We start from the raw sequence: 21,796 nt of genomic DNA, 5'->3' as shown, positions 1-21,796 counted from the left end.
TGTGGGGTATTTCAAGTACTTTGAAGCAATCCAATTCCTCTTCCTCTTTGGAACTCAGCAGCTAAATCAAACATGAGAAACTTGGGTGCTTCTTTTGACTCAGCTTCTTCCTGAAGCATTAGCCTCTAATTTGAAAGCAAATTCCTCTCTTAACAGTAAAAACTATTATTTACAGACTGCTGTAGAGATAATAATTTGTCATTTTTTTCCCTCTCCCCAATGCCACAAACTTGTCCATATCCAAACTATTTCTTTTTTAGTGTTTTTTCTTAGTGGTTCAATGTTTCTGAGGCAAGGTCAAGAAGAATCATGTAGCTCCTTAGTTGATGTCAGTAATGTACAATGTTTTCCATCTCTCATGGAAATAGCTTTCACCTTCCAGAAGATGTCTCATAACCTGTGGAAACAAGTTTCTTAACCACACAGTGTTTTCTGCCTGCACTTCAAAAATCCCTTGCAAGACGGATGTTAGCTTTCCGTTATATTTTCTGTAGTCACAGTAAGAACTTTTTTCACATTGAGTTACCCACAGTTCTGTCATCTGGACTGATCAGCTTTGCAGGAGAGTATGTAGTTTTCCCAGAGAAAGTATGGATATATAACTATTGCCTTGGTGGACTGTTTACAAATTCTTCTTACTTGGAAATTAGCATATAATTGCATTCTCTCTCTTGCATTTTATCCCTGGGGAATGGCCATAGGATATTTCCTCTCAAGGAAAATCCAGGTCAAAAGTAGATGGAAAAGCAGAAAGTCCAGTACTTGTCCCACAAACAATAATATACTGAAGCTGTATATTATTCTTTTATTATGGAGTCCTCTTTTAGGACCATACTGGGATGATTCAGAGCAGTGGATCTTGGAGTTAACATCCCACTTTGACTTACTGTTTCCTGTTGTCTCCAGGCTTGGATAAACCTTCAGATGCTTCAGATGGATTGAAACACATCTTCTTTTTTTATGATCACAAAACCTTAAGCTTATTTTTATTACTAAAAACAAGAGTGTTTGGCATAATCACATCACTCCGTATCCTTAAAATCCCATGTATTTTCTGCCAGAGAGCCTATCAGTTTTAAAGCGTCACACACTTCTCGTTGTACTAACAAAAATGTTGTGCTACAGTCAGGGAACTTACTAAGAGCTCAGTGATAAAATGTCTCAAATCAAGTTTCATTTCAAGCAGTTCAGCCCTTCTGAATAGAAATGATTTAGTTCAAAAAGTACTACTCTTCCAGTCTCACGGGTCCAGTACCGACCTTTCCTACCAGTCTCATCCAGGTACACTGTAATTTATGTTTCTGGTAGAGAGTCCATCATTCAATAACATTCAGATATTTACATGAGACCCAGCTCCTCAGCTCGCATAAATCAAAGTTGTTGGATTGGTTTCAGGTGAGCTATGTCAGCAGAATTTCTAGCTTATTTCAAAAAGTAGAGAAATAATTGCTTAATATCATACAGTTTGGAGTATGACCTTTCGAGTTTCGATCTGGCTTCTGGAGAAGAACATTTTCTACTTCAGAGATGAAGCTTCCTTCTTTCCAAACCCACACAACTGTTGTGTGGCCCTCACTGTGTTCAAGGCTGAGTGAGAATGTTAATGCTTTCATGTTTCTTCTTTCCCCAACCACTACCAGCTGTGTATATAGCTACTTTCCAGCCTTGCTACTTCTTCAGAAAGAAAGCTTCAGCCACAACCGATTGTTAAGAAATGCTGTAGGTTTCCTACAGCCCAAAAAATCACAATTGAAAAAAATTCACATTGCAAAAAAGAATAAATCTTATTCTGGCACTTTGTCTTTGCAAGCAGAAGCTCCATATAGAAAGAACCTTCATCCGGATGGGGCTCTTGCAGACAAGTGTGCTGTTTACTATATGATGCAAATAACAAATCTGGATGAATGCTCAGTATTGATTCTTTGTTTTCACACTCTCCACTTTACTTTCACATTTTCCACAATTTTTCACTATTTTTCTCATAACTTTTGTCTATTTTTCACTTCTTACCCAGGTAAGAATCTGCTGGAATAAGATCTACATAGTCATAGTTAATTATGGTTCATACGGTTTAATAATTTTATGAATTACCTTTCCCACAGTGAAAATACTTCTGCTTTCTGGTACAGCAAAAAAAAAAATCATTTAGTATTTTAATTATGTATAAAATCTAAGATAACTGCTGTGTCCTTTAAAAAACAGGTTTTATGCAATAAACAAAGCTGCAAGCAGTTCTGTATTTCTTTGTGTTTCTTTCTAAGCAAACTAAAATCAACTTGCAATCAATTTGGTTCAGCCAAGCTTTGTTGCGAGAATGAATAAAAAGGAAATTGGTCTCGGGAGGGAGGGAAAAGGAGGAACATGCATTTGCTAATGGCATGGTGGAAACTTTGCTTCCATATTCATTCTAAAAAACATGAAAAATGTTTGGCATATGATTGTAGAAAGAGCTCATCCACAGCACATGCTCTTTATCATGGTAGTCCTACAGAAACGTGTTGCCAAATGCAGACAATGCACAGCATGTACAACCAGGTTTGACATTGCCAAGATTCTTAAGTTGAATGAATGCGTGACTTTGCTTATTTAATAGCATGTTTGCCTCCTTGTGCCTCTTTGAGAGCCAGTCTGAGTCCAGAAGAACTATATTTTACATCAAGATGATACTCTGTTTCTACTTTCAGGTTTTATAACAATCCTTGCTTGTTATAGTCCAAGGAGCTTTCTTCCCACTTCCATTGCTTGCTTGCTGATTTATGACATCTTACTGAGTAACTCAGAAAGTAGAGATATATATGAAAACTGCATATTTGAATTTCTGCTGTTATGCTTGCTTTTAATGGCTCTAAAATAGATTTGAGGATCATGTCTGTTTTAAACTGCTACTTAACGGTTTGCCTCATTTATGAATTTTACATTCCTTCTTTCTAGGCTCTTAAGGATGATGATGCTGAGACTGGGCTGACTGATGGGGAAGAGAAAGAAGAAGCCAAAGAAGTTGAGAAGCTAGGGAAAATCCAGTATTCTTTGGATTATGACTTCCAGAACAATCAGGTTTGAAACAATCAACCTGTAACATTTCGTTTCGGTGTGTGCATGTGGAGAATGAAGTAATACATTTAGTTAAAGTAGGTATTTCTTAAATCCTAACTACTTGCATGGAGTAAAGGGAGAAAACAAGACAGAAAATTCATTACAGAGGTACTACTAAATTGGTATTGAATGCACTTGGACTTCATATTACACCTTTAATCAAAAACTGAAGATGCAGTTTTATCTAATGGTTATTAATAACTTAAACTGTCACCAACCAATGTCAACCCACCTAATATTATGGAGTTTGCATGCAGATACTAAAATGTAGCTTCAGCCTTCAAGTATTTAAAATGTAAGCAAACACAAATGGGAGGAAAAATAGAGGGACATAAAGGTAAGTGGATTCACTAGGTCTTTTAGAAGGTTGGTAAGATTGCCAGGAGTGACTTTTCCTCACTTCATCAAGTGGGTGCACTTCGCTGTAATAACTAGCTGCATCGGGTTCTGTTGCTCTCTGTGAAAGTACACTTCATAAAATTCTAGTCTGGAATAATAGTTCAGATAAAAAGGTCTGTACTCCAAAAAACCAGGAAAGTTGGACAAGAATTTAAGGACTGGTACTCCTTCAGTACTCTACTCTGAAGCTGGTAAGACTAAACTTTGCCATACTTACCAACTTTTCAGAATTAATAGACACTATAATGTGGTGTAGACCTAGAATTGACCAACTTAACAGGTCTTATGCTTAACAGGTCACATGCTGAACTAGCTCATATTTAATTCCCCTCCCTGGCCTCTTTGCCAGGAATCAGTTTTGTCTATAAAACCAATTCACAGCCTCGCATTAAAATTCACTGCGCTAGTTTTGGCCCGAAGTATACCAACACATCGGAGTTCTTTACTTCTACGTGTATCTTTCAGTAAACTTGAGAACACGTATCCTGCATTTAATTTTTTGACAATTTCAGGCAAAATCACATCATTCTTTCCTGTTTAGGGAAAGAAATTACTACTGAAGGTAAATCCCAGTTAATTCCTATTTATCACCTGAACTGCCTTCCACATGAACTTGTGATTAATTCCACATTCCTATTCTTTATTTGATGCTGTTCATGGAATGTGGTACTCTTGTTGCAAGACAAAGAAAATAAGAGAAATTAGGAAAAATTTCTCTGTTAGCAGGAAGGTATTTATACACAGCTATGACCTGGCATAATAAATACTATTTGCCTGTATTTTCAACAGTCTTCTGTATACCAGTGCTTGTTCTACAATGCGAGAGCTAAAATGAGTTCTGAAGCCTTTCAAGAAACTGTGGTTAAAGGAGCTTTTCCTCAACTCCCAGAGCAAATTTCCTGGCCTTGTGATGAGTCACACTGATCCCCCTTGAAATCAGTATGAAATCACTATGAAGTGTAGACCCTTCAGAAGCAGAAGATTTAAAGAGGGAGAAAGGAAAAGCTGCAAATGTGTTCTGACAAATGGATTTCAGTTTTCTTAGACTATGAAAACAAATTTTCTGTGTGAATTTTATTAAAGGGAATGTTGATTTTATGACACATATTTTACAAAGGAAAATTGGATGGAAGAGCCACAAATCTGTAAGTTTGTGTTGTATTTAATTAAGATAATTATTTGAGTTGTGGATTTCTATTTTATTTTGCTGCTCTAGACTGTGTTTTCGTGCTTAAAATTTGTCAGAGGATAGATGATCTAAAAGAGTAGGAGAGGGGATTCAGTTAGGTTAGTATAGTGCAGTGGCATGAAACTACAGTGCCAAAATTTGGCTAATATACTGCATAAAGTTAAGATTACAAGATGGCCAATGAACTCTCCAGAGCACTGTGCCTCAGTTTTAGAGAGAAATTGTAAAGGGAAATTGAATTGCTTTTCCACACTGTTAACTAAAAATCACAGACTTCATTCTTTGATGTGAAAAACTTGATGCACATCCTGAGCCTATTCATGTGTTTATTAGCTGTTATGTATCTAGAATAAAAATGAGACACAAAAGGAGAAGTGCTTCATACAGAAAAAGGAAAATGTTTCACAGAACTTGAGAGTCCTATCAGTGGGAAAGCATGCAGGCCATACTGTGAATTTAAAACTGGTAAAAGTAAGTCCAACTTAGAGGAATCTCTCAGAAGCCAGAAGTTTCTTTTACAGATTGACTGTATTGTTCTATATTCCAATTATTAGAGTTTCTGTTTCCAATTTTAAACAATTCATCCATAAGAGAAACAAATATTTTGTGATTGAAGGACTGATTTAGAAGAAAATATTCTCAGATTTCATTCTCAGTTCTTACTATCTTCAGAATGGCCTTGAAGAATCACTTCAATGTTTACTTTAGTTTTGTATCTAGGAAACAAGATGAAAAGTATTTCCTTTTTGTCGGCTTCATTATGCTGATGAGGCCTAATAAGTCTGGGGTGTCTAGATTACATGACATTACATGACGTAACATGACATAACACATCATAAGCCTTCATTTATAACACATAAAAAACAGCCAAGACATTTACAAGTTTCATCTGTTCTTCAGTCTTATTTTTAAAGTGCGTAAGAGATTTAAAAATCTAATTTTTCTGTTTTTCAATGAGATTACAAATTGTTACTAGGATTTAGTTACCAAAGGTTCATTTTCATGGGGTATTTTTTTTAAAATGCTGTCCTTAGTTTACTGCCTGGGCCCATTCATATACATAGCAAGAGAACATGAATATAAGGAAGACTGCAAGGTTCATTTGTTTTCAATAAAGCTCTGCCTGATTATTTGCATTTGATTTTATCACCTTTTGTGTTTGGTTGGGGGAAGGTTATGTGTTGGGGGTTTAGAATACAAATTTTGTAGTCAAAATTAGACATTCTTGATTGTTTAATAATGTGATTTCTATTCATGATGCTCAGCATAGAAAAATAATGCACAAGAAGAGAGAGCAATTGAAAGTTATTTGATTGCAGTCTTTAAAAGGATGAAGTCTGGATTTAGCTGTAATCAGCTGCCCTTTGAAAACCTCTTTTCTGCTTTAAAACAGCCTTTGTACAGTCTGCATCTGCCATAATTGGTTTTCTCAAGTCAGTAGTGTTGCTTCATTTGCCTTCCTTAAGGCGGGGGAAGTGGGGGAGGTATAGTTTCTCCTAGACCAGAAATAGAGTCTGCATATTCATTCCTCTGTTACAGTATTTTTATAAATATCTATTTGAAATTTCATTCTGCTGTTTTTCTCTCCTTTCAGCTTCTGGTTGGGATTATTCAAGCAGCTGAGCTGCCTGCATTAGATATGGGTGGTACATCTGATCCCTATGTGAAAGTCTTCCTGCTGCCTGATAAGAAGAAGAAATATGAGACGAAAGTCCACAGAAAGACCCTTAACCCTGTTTTCAATGAGCAATTTACATTCAAGGTAGTTTTTTGATCAATATTGATACTTTTTAATTTAACCACTACGTATCTCATCCTTGGCTATGAACTCAGATGTCTTAGTTAATTGATACCTACAGCAAAATGATTTCTCGTGTTGTAGAAAGCCGTGATGCTCAATCGTGCTGTAATATAGGGTTAGATAGTTTTAAAAGGCACAGTTTGATTTTAGGCACTTTGGTTATCCTGACAGATGACAATCTGATCCATATCTTATGGCTAGATAAAACATACAAGAAATTCAGAAAACAGTGACACTTTGACAAATGTCATGTAAATTTCATTAGACCAGCGTTTTCTTTAAATACCTTTGTAGTCTGATTTACAAAATTCAGGATAACATTTCCTCAAATATAAATTAAAACTCAAGGGAAGTAAATGGGTGAAGGACAATATGGCAGATTAATCTTGCTAGACTTTGTCATAGCGGTTCTTTGCCATGCTGCTTTATGTATGAAAAGAAATCCTGTCTTGGGTTTAATAAAATATGAATTAAATAAATGTAGGTAAGCCTTACATTGCAGTATTTACATCGTTCCAATAGTATCCATTAACAGTGTTTTTCTAAAACTGTGGCTGTATTCAAACCCCAGTTAAATAGAGTAAAGGAACACTGTACAGCATGTTTCACAGGGCTTCTTCTAATATACATTCCTCTGCTGTTACTTTAGGCCTTTCTCTTCTGTGCCCAATCTTATAATGACAGCTACAGACTGGAAACAGGAACACTGAAAGACTCAGGCTATGAAATCATTCAATGAGAAAGATATCCCTGTAGGCCAGAACTACTACTGCATATATAAGCTTATTTTTTCCTTGAAGATGTTCATAAAAGTAATCTTTTGTGGGGAGTTATTTCTTTCTGGAGCTTTCCTAAGAGAGTATTTAAAAGAAAACAGGGTTCTAAATTACATATTCCTGTGCAGCTCACAAAAACAAAGAAAGAACCAATAATGCTGTCATCTAAGATGAAGACACAAGTTATAAATCAGATCAGCCACTTCTGGACTATAATGTCCACTTTTAAGTCGCATCTTTAATATTTAAATTTTATGCTTCAGGAAATAGTTTGTTTTCCATGCCAGACCTGACAGAGTGTTTAGGTGCATCTCAATATGGTAGTGATCATCCCCCGTGGCCTGTGGTCTGTACTTGAGAGAAAACCAGCAGAGCATGCCTAGTACTGTCATTGTTCTGAGGACTACGGTGACCATTTAACTGGAACTGCAACTGTAATAACAACTTTGTGGGATCTATTGACAGTATCTCATTTACTTGTGCAGAGCTTTACTCCTGTGACCCACTTCAGGTGGTGCACAGCTTCTGTTGGCATACTTCCCATCTCTCTGGCAGTGCTGCCCACCAGGCAGCCCAGGCCTGTGCTGTTGCCTTCTCAAAGGGCACAGCTGTGAGCTGTCTGCCTTCCTCCCCAAGTACAGCTAATGGGAATGAGTTGACTTGTGTTTCTGCTGGATTGCATCTTGAGCCCTGAACCTTATTCTTTCCCTTTTTTATTTCTTTTTCCCAGACATCCCTGGTGTTGTCCCAGGGTGCAAGTGTTTGTCAGACTGCAGCTGTCTGAGTTATATACCCACACTGCACTGCCAAAAGGAAACCAAGAAATCCTAGCTGGACTACACCAGCTTGGCAGAGGGAACAGGGTTCCTCCTGTATACGTGTCCTTCTACCAAGGTCTCACTTGCGTTAGGTCAAGAGACTGATTATGTCTGAGCAGAAAGCAGGAAGAGGGAGCAGCCCTTCACAAGAGCTGAGGCCATCCTGGATAGTCCAGAACAAAGCTGGAGACTGAGCATACTTTAGAAGTAATAAATGAAGGAAACATTTAGAAAGGAAGGTAGCTAAAATAAGCTTTACTGAGGTCAAGTACAAAAAAGTAAATAATGATGAATGTAGTCTTTGTATGCATTCCAAATGACCAGTATCCATTAAGTGGTATTGTAAACTCACAGAGAAATAAATTTTAGAAAATTTCTCTGCTTCTGTTTTTGAGGCTGTGTAAAAATAAAACTAACATTATTTAGAGTTTTTCCTTTCACGTACATTTGCCCTTTCTAGCTTTTTAGAAATTTTATTTTAGATAATGTACAGAATGAAAATAGATTTTTCTGTAGTATTCACTAAAATACACAACCATGTACCGCTGACACTATTCTACTCAATAATGGAAGCTAGATCTGGCTCTCAACTTGATAAGCCTATTTTAAGTGTTATATAAGATGTTCTGTAAAGGGAAAATTACTACTTATTAGTAAGTATTTTAATAAGAAAGTGGAAGCGAAACAGTAACAAGAGTCGTAGGGTTTACACAGACCAGAACATAGAGGTTAACAAGGCCAATGGTAATGCTTTCACTTCTCTTTTTATATAGATAGTTAATAAAGAAATATTTACTAAATTCCATGGAAACCATTTCTACTTGCAGAATATATTCAGATTGACCAAGTTTTCACATGAATCCAAACAATTCCTATATCAGACCATTTCAGACAGCCACTCAGGTGTAGCTTACCTGAGCTGCATGTCTCCATCTGAATATTAAAAACGTGACTCATAAACATCCTAACCCACAGCATCTGTCTGAACCACATGAGAACAGCTGGAGAATTAGTCAGAACTTGGCCTTCTGCCACTACAGTTTCTAGTTATGCACTGTGACTTAGAAAGCACCTTAGTGTCCAACATGTGAAAGGTGTAGTACTGAAAAATATGCCTTGGTAAGTAATAGGTATTGGTACTGTAAGAGAACTATCCAGTGTCTAATTACTTTGTGTCATATATAGTAAGCCAGTTCTGGTTTTTCATCAATCTGGGAGCTAGCCATCTCTGAGTGATGACAGGTGATTTATTGAGGAAAAGACACCATTGTGTGTGAAAAGTTCATGTGTCTTCAGTGCAAGTAATTAGGCTTCTTGTTTCAGTTTCATCGCCCACAAAATGATTTGAAATAGAATGAGAAAAACCCAGGAGTGATGAGTGAGCTGCCACATTGTTCAATCGAGTGCCAGAGCCGTGTCTCAAGAAATACTGCATCTGGTGACTCTGAAACAAATACACCTCATAATTTTCTCTGCAGTTCAATTTACCTGAGATGACAGCTGATAACCCAAAGAAATAGATTTGCATTGTAGTGGGCCAATCTTTATTGTCTCAGATGCGGAGTTTATAATTTTCTTGTCATTGCAGGTGCCGTACTCTGAGCTGGGTGGAAAAACTTTAGTGATGGCAGTTTATGACTTTGATCGTTTCTCTAAACATGATATCATTGGGGAATATAAAGTTGCAATGAACACAGTGGACTTCGGTCATGTCACTGAGGAGTGGAGGGACTTGCAAAGTGCGGAAAAAGAAGAGGTAAGAAAAATCAGACTTTTTTTCCTCCCAGAACGCTTTTATCCTCACCTAGAGAAACAGACAAACAAGCAACATTTTTTTTTGCCGAGACAGCTCTCGTCTGTTATCAGCATTTCTCAGACTTACTTTGCCTGATAAATTTTTGATAACCATCTTTTCCAATACTCATAGAATGTGACATTCTCCTCTGCTAATTCAATCAATCTTTTTGATACTTTATACAACATACTAAAAATGTTTTCATGAGTGTGACTTTTTCTTGAATTGGTGCATTTTGGGTACATAGAATTTTCATTTGCATTGTAAGTGGTGTGCATTTAGGTTTCTTGGTGATTCTCGGGGTTTGCATCTCAAGACATCTTACTGTGCATGATGATAATGGTTCTATTGAACTGCTATTCAATAATATTCTTTGATTAGAATTACGAATTTTACAAAAACCTTGGAATGGCATCTTACTCAAATATTTATCACTTTTTGTATTTTCCTCTCATTGTCAACATCCCTTGGATTCATTATTTATTAGGTATAGTGCTTACATGTACACAAGACACTTCTTGGAAATATTTCATCACCAGATTGTGCATCCTGTGAGATTGTTCATACTGATACATCCAACTTTTTGCTTATTATAAGACCATTTTGTACTCATTTTTACATTCTTTTTCCTTTTGATTGATACACAGTACTTGCCCACTCAGAGTGCATAACATGCTTTAATTCTCTGGTGGGAGGAGAAGGAATCATGAGTCTGAGTTTCTCTTTGTCTAATTCGACTAATAAACTGCTTTGGATTCAAACCTTAGTTTCTGTAATTAAAGGGACAATCGCTGCATGAAATCTTTCCTTCTCACAAGTGATGAAAACCTGAGTATTGATTTAGACTAAAAGTGGCAAAAACAGCAGCAGATGCAGACCCATGCAGCCTTCTCAGAATTTCAAAAACGATGGATTTCAGTCTTGCATTTTTGAGTGTTTGTTTTTAAAGACTGTATTTTCAGATGGCTTTTTTCAACTGCTTATTGATTATTGAGACTGTTCTGCATGGCATTGTTTCATAGTGGCAATATTTGCAGGGCTCTCTTTCTGCAGGTGACATCAGTACCCTTGCTATATGGGGCATTATTCTTCCACTCTTAGAGCTAAATATGAAAATGAAAAAAAGAGAAAAAGGAAGTTTGTAGTTCAAGGACCCTGTTCTTTTAAGTGCTCAGCATATCAGAAAGCTGGAAATGTGAAATTGGAGTGTATTAATCCTTACAAAATTTATTAATTAACAAATTGGTCTTTTATTACACTATTGTGTAAAAAAAGTACTGTGTGATTTCAAAGTGTTTCATGCTTTTCTGTTTCAAAATACATAAAATAAGACAAACACTATGCAAAAAGGAGTTGACACTTTGCCTTTGTAGTATAACTTCAAGCTTTTAGAACATAAACAATGATACCCCTATATGCAGCTTACAGATAACACATTGTCTGTAAGTGTGGGGTTTCATCTGCCTCACTGCACAGAAAGTTGCTTCTTAAGTGTTCTAGGGAACATCCACAGTAAGACCTGACTCATTCGCTTGGTTGCTTTCATAAAGTTCATACCCTACTAATACAACATGATAAAAACATTGCTTGAGACAGATATTGAGCGTGTGAGCTACTTCCCGAAATGCATTCTGACTTGGAAAATACCATTTATTAAAACAGAGGGAGGTAATTTAAATAAATAATTCTGGAAGTATTTGGATATTAAAAGAGTATTGCAGGAGCTTTGAATAGTTTGCTGTAGAGACAAAATCTAGGTTGCTGTCACCTTTCTTCAAATTTCAGGTAGTGTATATGCAGGAAAACCAGTGTTATTTTTATACTTTTTTGATGGAACCTTTTTGAAGTTGCTACCAAAGTATGGCTATTTTATTTATAAGGAGCTAGGCAATATGATCCTATGAAAACATAGTGAAAAACTCTGATTACACCAACTTCTTAAATATTTTTTCATACTATAGGAGATCTCCTGTTTTATTTTTGCATTTTGATGCTCAAGTATGCAAGGTATCCAGTCAATATGGAGAAATAGAATAACTTGTGTTATATGGAGACTTTTTAATCTTAGTTTTCTATATACTATGTGTAGCTGGTCTATAACAGCTCATTAGCTCACTGTACAAATAAAAAGTGATCCTACAAAAGCCACTTACTCCCTAGCCAAGTGTATTTAATCCAAACAATCTTCACTTACTTCTGCTCCTTTATGGAATCTCTGCTTCTGTAATATATATGTTGAGGCAGATTCAAATAATTGCTTAGCCCAATTTGGAGGAGAAATCTCTACCAAGAAACAAGAGAGGTGCACCTGTCAGCAGTTTGGGAGTTATGTTTCACATGAAATGTCATTCATATTCCATATTTGATTCAAGTACCTTACTGTCTTTGATGTTCCAGTCCCTGCTCCACAGCAAAGATTCCAAGCAAACTCTAGTATATTTTAAGTGATAATAAGTAGGGATGGGAGAGAGCCTATCTGCATTAAGGGATTATCATCTGACACAGCAGATGTTGCAGAATTCATGGCAGATATAGCTGCAATCAAGAAGTACCCTGGTTTCAGAATTAGCAAATACAGCATATGAAGGCTAACATGATTTACCTATACCAGATGTCTAGCAGCAGATGTATGTTTGTCTCTTGGTAGTGATCATGAACATGATATGGTGGTCTACCTTACTAAAATAACAAATTAAAATCTAAGTGACTGGATTTCATCCAAAAATTTATGACAGGTGTAATTCTATTGCTAACAAAAAATCTTTTGTAGACATTACACGTTGTAATTGTGTAATGAATTTGTCCTTAAAAAGCACATCTGCATGAGATTTGCAATATTTGAAGAATGACAGGCTTTATTTCCTTTCTTGTAATTGTGTAATGAATTTGTCCTTAAAAAGCACATCTGCATGAGATTTGCAATATTTGAAGAATGACAGGCTTTATTTCCTTTCTTGCCCTTACAACACTTAGGCGAGTTTGTCAGTTCTCAGCAACCTAGTGCTAATTATAATTCTAAATATGTTTGAAATTAATTGTAAGTTGCCAAAATATCCTTAATTTTTTAATTATGACCCCTAGACAAGATGTATACCAAAATGAATCAGTCGCAGTTGTTACCAGTCGCTTTAAGAGAACTATCTAGATGACATCCAAGTGAATATAAAAATCTCATTTTTAGTTTATGTCAAATTCAGTTGATGCATATCACAGAATTACAGTTTAATTAACACTTCAATCATAGGGGGCAAAATAATTTTACAAGCAGTTATTCTTCTTTTTTTCTCATAAAGCTCCACTGTACGTTCTGTCCTTTTTTCTAAACGGGTTTGGAATTGAAGACAGACGATGAAGGTTTAATGAAATAATGTTAAGCTCTACCTCTCACAGCCTAGCCATTTGAATGGCATCTCTCTGACACTGCATTCTCTTCTGGGAAAGGTCTTATTAATATATTTATGTTGGAAGTACTTTGAAGGTACAAGCCTTTATGTGAGCATTTGTTAAGACTGTGAGAGGGCTTTGGGAATGTGCAATGACTGCTAAACTTTGAGGAGGCCACTACTAATGACTTGCGTACCTTGAATCCTTTTTCCTTGGCTTCTTTTAGCTCTGCTGTCCTTGTGTCTAGTAGTCCTTCAGTCTCATTTGACTGAGAGTGTGGGAGGGAGGAGTGGTAGATATTGAAAGGTTATTCACTTTTACCAAGTCTGACATATAATGGTTTGGGCACAGAGTGTTAAAAAGCAGATCACAGGAGTTTGCTCCTCTCTGTCATCTACCAGATGTCATTGCCATTAGCTTTATCTGAGTACACACTGCATCCAATATCTGTTATCACTCCAGTACAGAAGGCCAGACAGACCTCTTCTTTGCTCACAGCAGTGTGAATCATACTGAGAGTCATCTTCTGAATACTTCAGCTGATTTCCCTCCAGACATTTTGTTATATTGGCACTTAAATTGAAAACCTGTTGTAGCAAACATGCCAAGAAATTTTAGGGAATATAAGGAAGAGCAGAAACAATTCTTTCCCTTGAAAGCAGTGGAGAAGCAGAGTGTTACATGATAAGGAGAAGGATCTTTGTTGACCTGATAGTATCCACCACCAAGAGTTCTGCAGATCTTTCACAACTGCCATCACATGAGACTCTGCGCATTATCTGATCAGGCATCCACCATGGTTAGGTTACGTGATGGATGCGTGCTCATACCACTGTGGGTGACGATGGGTATGTTTTATACAAGGCTTCTGAGTGGGAAGTTTGCTGGAAAACCCCAGTGTCACTCCTACATGATGCACAACCCCCAGTGGGAGAGATGCTTCAGTACTGCCTTGGAAAGGGATGAGAGGCAAGCATTCTGCAGCTGGAGAGTGAAAGAGCAGTTCTGTGAAGCTTGGCTGCTGTTCATGAGGATTGTTCTTTCCTTCCTTATCAAAAAATAAAAGGTGAAGGAAGGAAGTGGAAAAGTGGGCCTGAAATGGGTTTATTTAATACCTTGGTGTACTTCATAGAAGTTGGAGACTGACAAAGTTAGTGAGCCACCCAGCTTATTGACTCTTTAGAACTGAAACTTGCAGAGTTCTAAGAGGAAAGGACATTTTTACAAAAGTCACTGTCAAATTACAGCAGCAAATCACTGTTATTTTCTGTTGTAGTTATATGAGAGATGGACAGATGATCTAATAGGCCTTTCCCATCCCTGGTAATAACACTTAGTTCTTTTACAGCTTTGCAGATAGCACAGTGCTTTGCAAAAGAAAGTATCATTATCCCTATGGAGATGCTGTCAGAGTGTCAGACAAATTTTAAAATGTAAGGTCTCCTTTATTTAGCTGCATGTTATATTGGAACACTTTGTTTTCTTCATGGTGTTTACATTTTCTTAAGTTCACTTCTTCTTACACCCCATTAAAATTTTAAAATGTTGAATCTAAGGACATTTTAATTTTCAGGTTTTGTGAAGAGTTTATACAGTAAGCAGAGGATGATGAATGCCTGTTTAGCACCGTAAGTGCAGCATCTGTCCTGCCAAGGAACTGAATTTCTTACTGAGACAGGTAGCAAAACAGGCTCTCAAGTTGGAGAATAAGAAAGCTGCTTTAAAATTCTTCAGCAGTTAATTAGTTGTTTTCATCTTGAAATTGAAGATGCTAAAATAATTTTAAAGGTAAAACAATATGATTCAATTGGAGCTGTTAGGGTGCTGTTTCAATTCATTAGAATTATGCATTTCTTTTCTCTCCTTTCATACTCAAAGTGCTGACAATCCCACTATATACCTTTGCAAAGTATTCATTTCTTAGCTCCCTCTCTGGAAGAGACACCTGAGGAGGCGAGAGACATTCTTGTGTTATAATAAAAAGAATGTAATTGACTTACTTGAAATCAAAAGGGAACTTGTCTTGATTCATCTCAGACTGTCTGTCTTTACAGATATTAAATTCAAATACAGAGGACAGTATAAAAGAAGGAGAAGCTCAGTGATAAATTCAGGCTCTTCTGGGCCTTTCTGTTCCTGGACAGTATTCATTCTGAGATCAGAAAAACATATATTGCTTATTTGTCAAAAACGTTCTTATTACCATTTTCCTTCCAAGTGCAGAAGGGCATCTTGAGTTTAAACTGTGCTGAAATAGTGGATCCTACACTTGGTGCTAAGCCTCTAATGACCCATAATACACAAAATAATAATAATATTTGTTTCAGACAAAGTGTGTTGCTAAGAATCGTGTAGAAAATTACAAGGCCAAAGGAGGGAACAGTGGGCAATTCCCAGCCTCCACATCTTAATGATATTGTGTGGGGTTTTATTGCTCAAGCATAGGATATTTTAAAGTTCAAAGACACAGCCAAATGGCAATTGGAAAGCAGTGTTCTGAATAGTGTTTTTGTAGAGTTTTGAGAAAGTTACTGAGAGGGATCAAACTCATCTGAAGCTAAAGTATTAAGAGATATTTTGGATGGAAACTGCAGAAGGAATTCCAGGAAATACAGATTATAATTGTGGAGTACTCCTAAGTATAAAGCTCTGTACTCTGGGAGAGATTGCAAATGGATCTGTAGGATCAGCTGACAAGTGTGAAAGGGCCACAGAATGTGCTATATGTGGAATTGTTCAGCATTGTGCTCCAACTGAACTTTTACGTACTTACTTATTTTTCTCACTAGCAGCATCAGTGAATGCATAATCCAGAGGCAAAAATGACCTCACTGAGATTCTAGGCAGCAGCTTTGTGGTAGTCCAGGCTAATACCTTATTTCCCTTTCTTCCCTCCTTCTGCAAACCAACAGTGACAAAAATCGTTATCTGATTGCTGTTATAAGTCAGGATCAGGAGCTAAGGGAAGCTGTAAAACAGCTGTATCAAAATACAGTGTCATCAGAAGGACCTTCAGAACAGAGAGCAGCATTTTTACAGTCACAAGGGAAGAGCAGGTCTCACAAAGACAACAGCATTTTCACTAGAAGCTTGAGGAGGAGTTGCATGCCACTCCAGTCTCTTTGCTTTGTTGTGCCTACTCCATGTAGAACTAGGAGACTTTGGCTTCCAGAAGCATCAGAGAAAGATAAATTTTTGAAAAGGGGAGACAAAGGTTTAGGAATAGTGGTCCAAGAAAGAAAGGGATTAGACACTTTTTTTTTTTCCTCTGTCACCTTTTAAACTCTGATTAAGACCATGTCAGAGATTACCATAGTAACCATTTAACCTCTTTTCAGAGCCTGTTGTGTTTCCTTTTAGTTCAACAATGAGCTTAACTGGAATCTGAAGCACTTTGCATTGTACCTGTGACAGGAATTAGCACCAAATACCCTAATCACAGTTAGAATCCAGAACATAAGACTGTCTTTTCAATTCAGTGGTGTTAAGACTTTTATTTAGTTTATGCTAATGTTTCCAGAGGTAGAGTACATGAATTTAGGTAGTATTACCAGATCTTATTTCTAGGCTAAATGTATGATAGACTGCAATAACTCAGTCATACAGTTTCCTGTTCAGTTGTATCATATAAGTCACCCTTCTACCAAAGGCCGAAGAAATCCCTCACAGTGGCTGATGTGTTGTTAGTGTGTTACAGGTAATGCAGCAGGGCGAGTTTAGTGCACCTGTACTTCTCTCCTCTTCCTTTTCTGTGGCCTTCTGCAGCTTACTTTGTGATTGTTACCATCATAACTAGGGAAACACTCAGGGACTGCCTGGGTGGCTTACTCACTAAGGGAATGGAGAGGTACTGTAGTTGTTTTGTCCCTTCCATTAGCAGACTTTTCAGAGTATGATTTTTTTCTGTAGAGGGCTGTAGTATGATCACTGCAACAGAATTACTACTGCTGTATCATTAGAGCAGAACACAACTCCCTTTGAGCTACAGTCATCAGTGAGCAGATGAAAGCCTTTTCCGGTCTCTTTTTGGACCCAGATGTGTTCTGTATGTGCTTCCTGCTGGCCTAAAGGTAGAATAGAAGTTGTACCTGAAACTGAATCCAGTGACATGGAGGTCAAGATGTTTTTCTTTACAATTATGTCTGCAATGACAATTACAGAAATAATGTCAGAGGCAGAAGTTTCCTAACTAACAGTGAGAGAGTTGAAAGTGGTATTACTGCTGCTTGATCAGCTGCATGCATTCGCCCTACAACAGAAAAGGAATTAGGAGGTAACTGCAACTTCCACTAACACTGACAAAGGCAACTAAATTTGGGAACCCTTCTCTGTGCCTTTCTCCACTTGTGGTTGATCTTGGGTTCAAATCTCTTCTTCTTAGCCAAAGAGCTTGTCATAAAATTCTGACTCAAGGCATTCCCTGTACAATTACCATTATGTGGGGTTTATAACTTGCTTTTGATGCCACTGGTATAGAACATGGCACTGCAGCTTCTCAGTGCTGTGGCTGGCAATGGGCAGACAGTGCCTGAGCTTCCCATTTCATCCTTAATATTAGGTGCTACTTAAATTATTTCTGTTTGTCTGGAATCCAGTTATTTATCTCTGGTTTTTGTATCTCCTTCAGTAACTGTGAAAATTAACAGGAGGATTTCTTGTTGATGAGTGGAGCCTGGGCTTCAAAACTGGCAGCAGCTCATTTTTATGGGAGTGCCCTGTGGGAGTGTCTGCAGCTAACATCCCCTGTCAGTTAATGCCCGGCCCAGATTTAGAAGTGTATTATGCTGAAAGTGGTTTTACTGACTCAGATTTTCACATTAATTATCAGGACAAACATTAATTTTCGGTGGTGTTTTAGAGCAGACAAGTTTTCTATGACATGTGGGTCATTTGTGTTAGCTAACAGTAAAATTTTCTTTCTAAAAAAAGTCTCCCATTTCAAAAAAACTTTGTTTTGTTTAGAAATAGTGCTATTTCCTATCAATTCATTTGGGCATTTCTCTAAATTAGGTGGTGTTGTTTTCCCTAAATCTGGAGGGCTTCTAGATCTTCAAGGAACATTTCAAAGAACCTCCTGTAATCAAACTCAGTCTAGGAAACAGGCAGCATCCTGGAGCTAGTAGTGTTCTCCCAGTACCAAGCTGGGAGGAGGGTGGCACAAGGGAACCCCCTTACAAGCTTGAAAGTTAGACCTTGCTTGGTTTTGGAGCAAGGAGCTAGAAACGGGCTGATTCTCAGCCCTTGGCGTTTTGTCCTGGCTGCATGGGATAATGCAAGCTCCAAAAGCTCAGATTTCCTCATGGCATCCTGACTTTCCAAAAAAAAAGAAATCTGTTTGAGGACCTTACTGGCAAAGGATACGAAGAGGAAGGTTGCTGAGAGTAGACCAGTGGTTCGTTATAGGCAGCTTTGCACCTCCACTGGAAAACCTCTTAGAGGGTCTTTAAACCCAAAGAGTTTGAAAAGTTTCTGATTTTAAGTAGATGAAGAAAATACACATCCTTATAGCTTCAGCAATACTCTATCTCTGTTAAAAAACAGGTACTTCGTTTGTTACTTGGATGTTACTGGATACTACTCTGTTGCTGATTCTTGTTATGCCCTTCTTCAGTAGTTTCAAGCCATTTAATACATGATGCTTCCTCTTCTCTACAGTACTTTTACACTGTAATCAAGTCACATCCAATCCTCTTTTCAGAAAGCTGCAGAAATGAATCTTTTATGTTTTTCAAAATCAGGTTTTCGTTTTTCCGGTAAGAGTCGTGACTTTTTACCTTCTTTGTAGTTTTCAGCATCTAAAAAGAAAATTAATGTGTACACAAGAACTGTGTGCAGTATACTTTATTTCTTTTCCAGGCAGACAAAGTCACCAACCTCTTCTGATCATGTCTACTGTTGATTGTTTTGCACAGCATTACACTAACTAGCAGTTCATGGTTAGCTTCTGACCCTGAATCCTCAGCAGGAGAGTACTTGCCTTGTAAGATACTTGTAAGATACTTCCTGATTCAGAAGATACTTACAAAACATCTTGAGTTCTGTGCCTTAGAATGTAGAAAATTTGCTTTTGGCTGTATGAAAATGTCCTCTTTGTGACTGGTTACAGGTAATTGATTAAGCACTTCCTTTCTGACCAACCTATTGCATTACTATTTATTGTTATGATAGTTTTTATATCACCTGCCTCCTTTGTCAGTAAAATGTCTTCCCCATCTATAAAAACAGCAGTAGACCTTGAACAGAAAAAAGAAAAGAATTTGTGTGCTTCTTTCATCAAGCAAATTTCCAATCTTACCAAAGAGGGAATCTGGTTTTAGTTGAAAAGACCTTTTTTTCCATAAGCAATGTGACTTCACATTCATTATATTTTATATCCTTTAAATCAACATTAATACAAACTTATGAATTCTTCTTTTGTTTCATCTGGGTTTGATAGAAGACAAATGACTGATAGATAACACCTTCATCCTATTTGGCCTTTTTTGAGTAAGATGGGCATAACATTAGCAGTGTTTCAGCCTTATTTCCCTTGTGGTCTAAGATTTATTAAAAATGAACATCATTGAGCCAGAGTTCTTATGATAAGTGCAGTCTTCTTTCCTAGATTTTTAGATAACTGCAATGAACTCTTTCTTTTTACTGAAGAGATTAATAAAATCGAGTGTGTGGTACTGATTGCTATGATGACTTTTGATGAGCTGCCTTGCCTTCCTAAAGAATGTGTTAAGAGACTTTTTTAAAGTGAAATAGTCAGGAGAAGTAGAGTAACAAAAGAGGAGTTTGCCACTCCATATTTATTCAACAACGTTAATATCTTTCAGTAATTTAATAAAAATAAATGTTTGAATGCTTAGTTTAGAAGTGGATATAAGCCTGGTAAGGGAAAATCAATAGATTTGAATATGTAGGACTAGTTTGAAGGACTTCAGTCTTGAACTGAGCACAAATATTTAACGTGCTGAACTTAAGACGTGTAATGCAAGGCCTTGTAGTAGGAGACATGCATTAGTTTCTTCATTTCAAGTAGAACCAAAGACAAAAATACTGAAATTTTCTGAGAGAGTATTTTACATATTTGTGACTTCCCTCAAACTACAGAGCACTAAAACAAGAACTTTTCTGAGGGTTTTCAGCTTGCCTCTTTTCCAGCTGCATATCTTTTACCCCACCTCATGTTTAGGCAGTTCTGATGCTCTTGAAAAATCTCCAGTACAAAAATCAGTAAAAGAGGACAATGTGAGAAAAACCTTCCAAATGAAAAGTAATGATAGAGAAAGGGACTTCTAATGCTATCTGTGCTTGTAGCACAGAAGCAGTGAATGGAAAAAAAAAGATGACATTGGCTTGTGTGAAATTTTACATGAAAGCTTATTCACCTTGATAAATTACAGGTGGAGAACTGTCTTGTTTTAAGTCTTCACCTATCAGTTCTCAACTTAGATCAGCTGTCTGTGGTTTTCCCATTAGCAAATCCAGTTCCTTTTCATCTTGGTGTGCAGTTCCTTGCTCTGCAGCAAATGAGGAGAGAAAGGAGGACATCAGTCAACATGATGTATGATTTATGATATTTATGATGTAGCTGAAACTGGTATGAGTGGCAAGGTCTTTATGTCTTAGTAGTTTGTTAAGAGTTTCAGGAAAGGGAAGAAGATGGCTGCCTGTGAAGGTAATCCATGAATTCCACTGAATTTCTCTTTATGGTTTTTTGTAAAACAGATAGAAATATACTGTGTGGCTTCAGTAATGGAGGCACTGGTTTTGCCTGATAGTCTTTCCCTATCTGATGAATTTCAGCAGTCGTTACCAGCAGCCATAGATGATTATTCCATCATACCAATTATTCCCACTTTTACTGGTTTGTTCAAATCTGTTTGTTCTGTCTTGAGGTAATCAATAATGTGTGGCTGTTATAGCAAGGACTCTCTTCGTACCAGGTTTTTAGTACAGTACTACAAGCAGTTGTACATCTTAAAAGTAAGAAACTGCTAATTATTTTGATTCTTAATTGCAGTTCTCTACTGTCCACTGATCCTGTATATTTTTGGATGTGTGCTGTAATTCCAGTTCATAGTCTAAAGCTTTTTATTCAATCTCCTTTGGAAACTTAAGACAGTCTTGGTAGTAGACACTACATTAACTGAGCGTTAAGATGCTTGTACTTACTACAGGAATTTTCAAATCAAGCAAGGGTATGTAGTGTGGATTTCCTATTAACCTATCACAGGAGGATAATGACTTTTTCTAAAGTGACTGCAGTGTATATATAATATTCTAATAATTAGAGAAAAGCTTTGTGATTTGACTTCTCACAGTGTCTGATAAGCCAAGAAAAAAACCTTTCAAATGTATTACATTTCCTTTCAATGTTGTACTTAAACTACTCACTAGAAGACTAGCCTTGTGATATACTGTAGTTAATAAGTTTTCCATGCTGTCAAAAGTAATAATATTAGTGTGCCATTCAGTTAAATTAATTTTGTTTTGTGCACTGGACTGCATAGACATGAGTGACATTTAGAAATATGATCAGGCAGGAGCTGA

General features: G+C 37.0%; 1 protein-coding gene across 6 annotated transcripts in view; it reads left to right on the top strand.

The window, feature by feature from the left end:
- SYT1 (synaptotagmin 1) overlaps positions 1–21,796 on the top strand; it is a 338,128-nt gene that overhangs the window by 258,727 nt on the left and 57,605 nt on the right. For 5 of the 6 annotated variants that reach the window (XM_032105809.1, XM_032105807.1, XM_032105806.1 and 2 more), the window contains 3 exons: positions 2,932–3,054; positions 6,276–6,443; positions 9,665–9,832. In XM_032105809.1, the coding sequence (XP_031961700.1) occupies positions 2,932–3,054; positions 6,276–6,443; positions 9,665–9,832 (459 nt within the window). The remainder of the gene's footprint in view (positions 1–2,931; positions 3,055–6,275; positions 6,444–9,664; positions 9,833–21,796) is intronic. The other variant, XM_032105808.1, reaches the window with a different exon arrangement.

This window comes from Corvus moneduloides, chromosome 4, assembly GCF_009650955.1.
Source record: "Corvus moneduloides isolate bCorMon1 chromosome 4, bCorMon1.pri, whole genome shotgun sequence".
Lineage (NCBI taxonomy): Eukaryota > Metazoa > Chordata > Aves > Passeriformes > Corvidae > Corvus > Corvus moneduloides.
The sequence above is the reverse complement of the archived record's forward strand: the minus strand, read 5'-3'. Positions and strand labels throughout refer to the sequence as shown.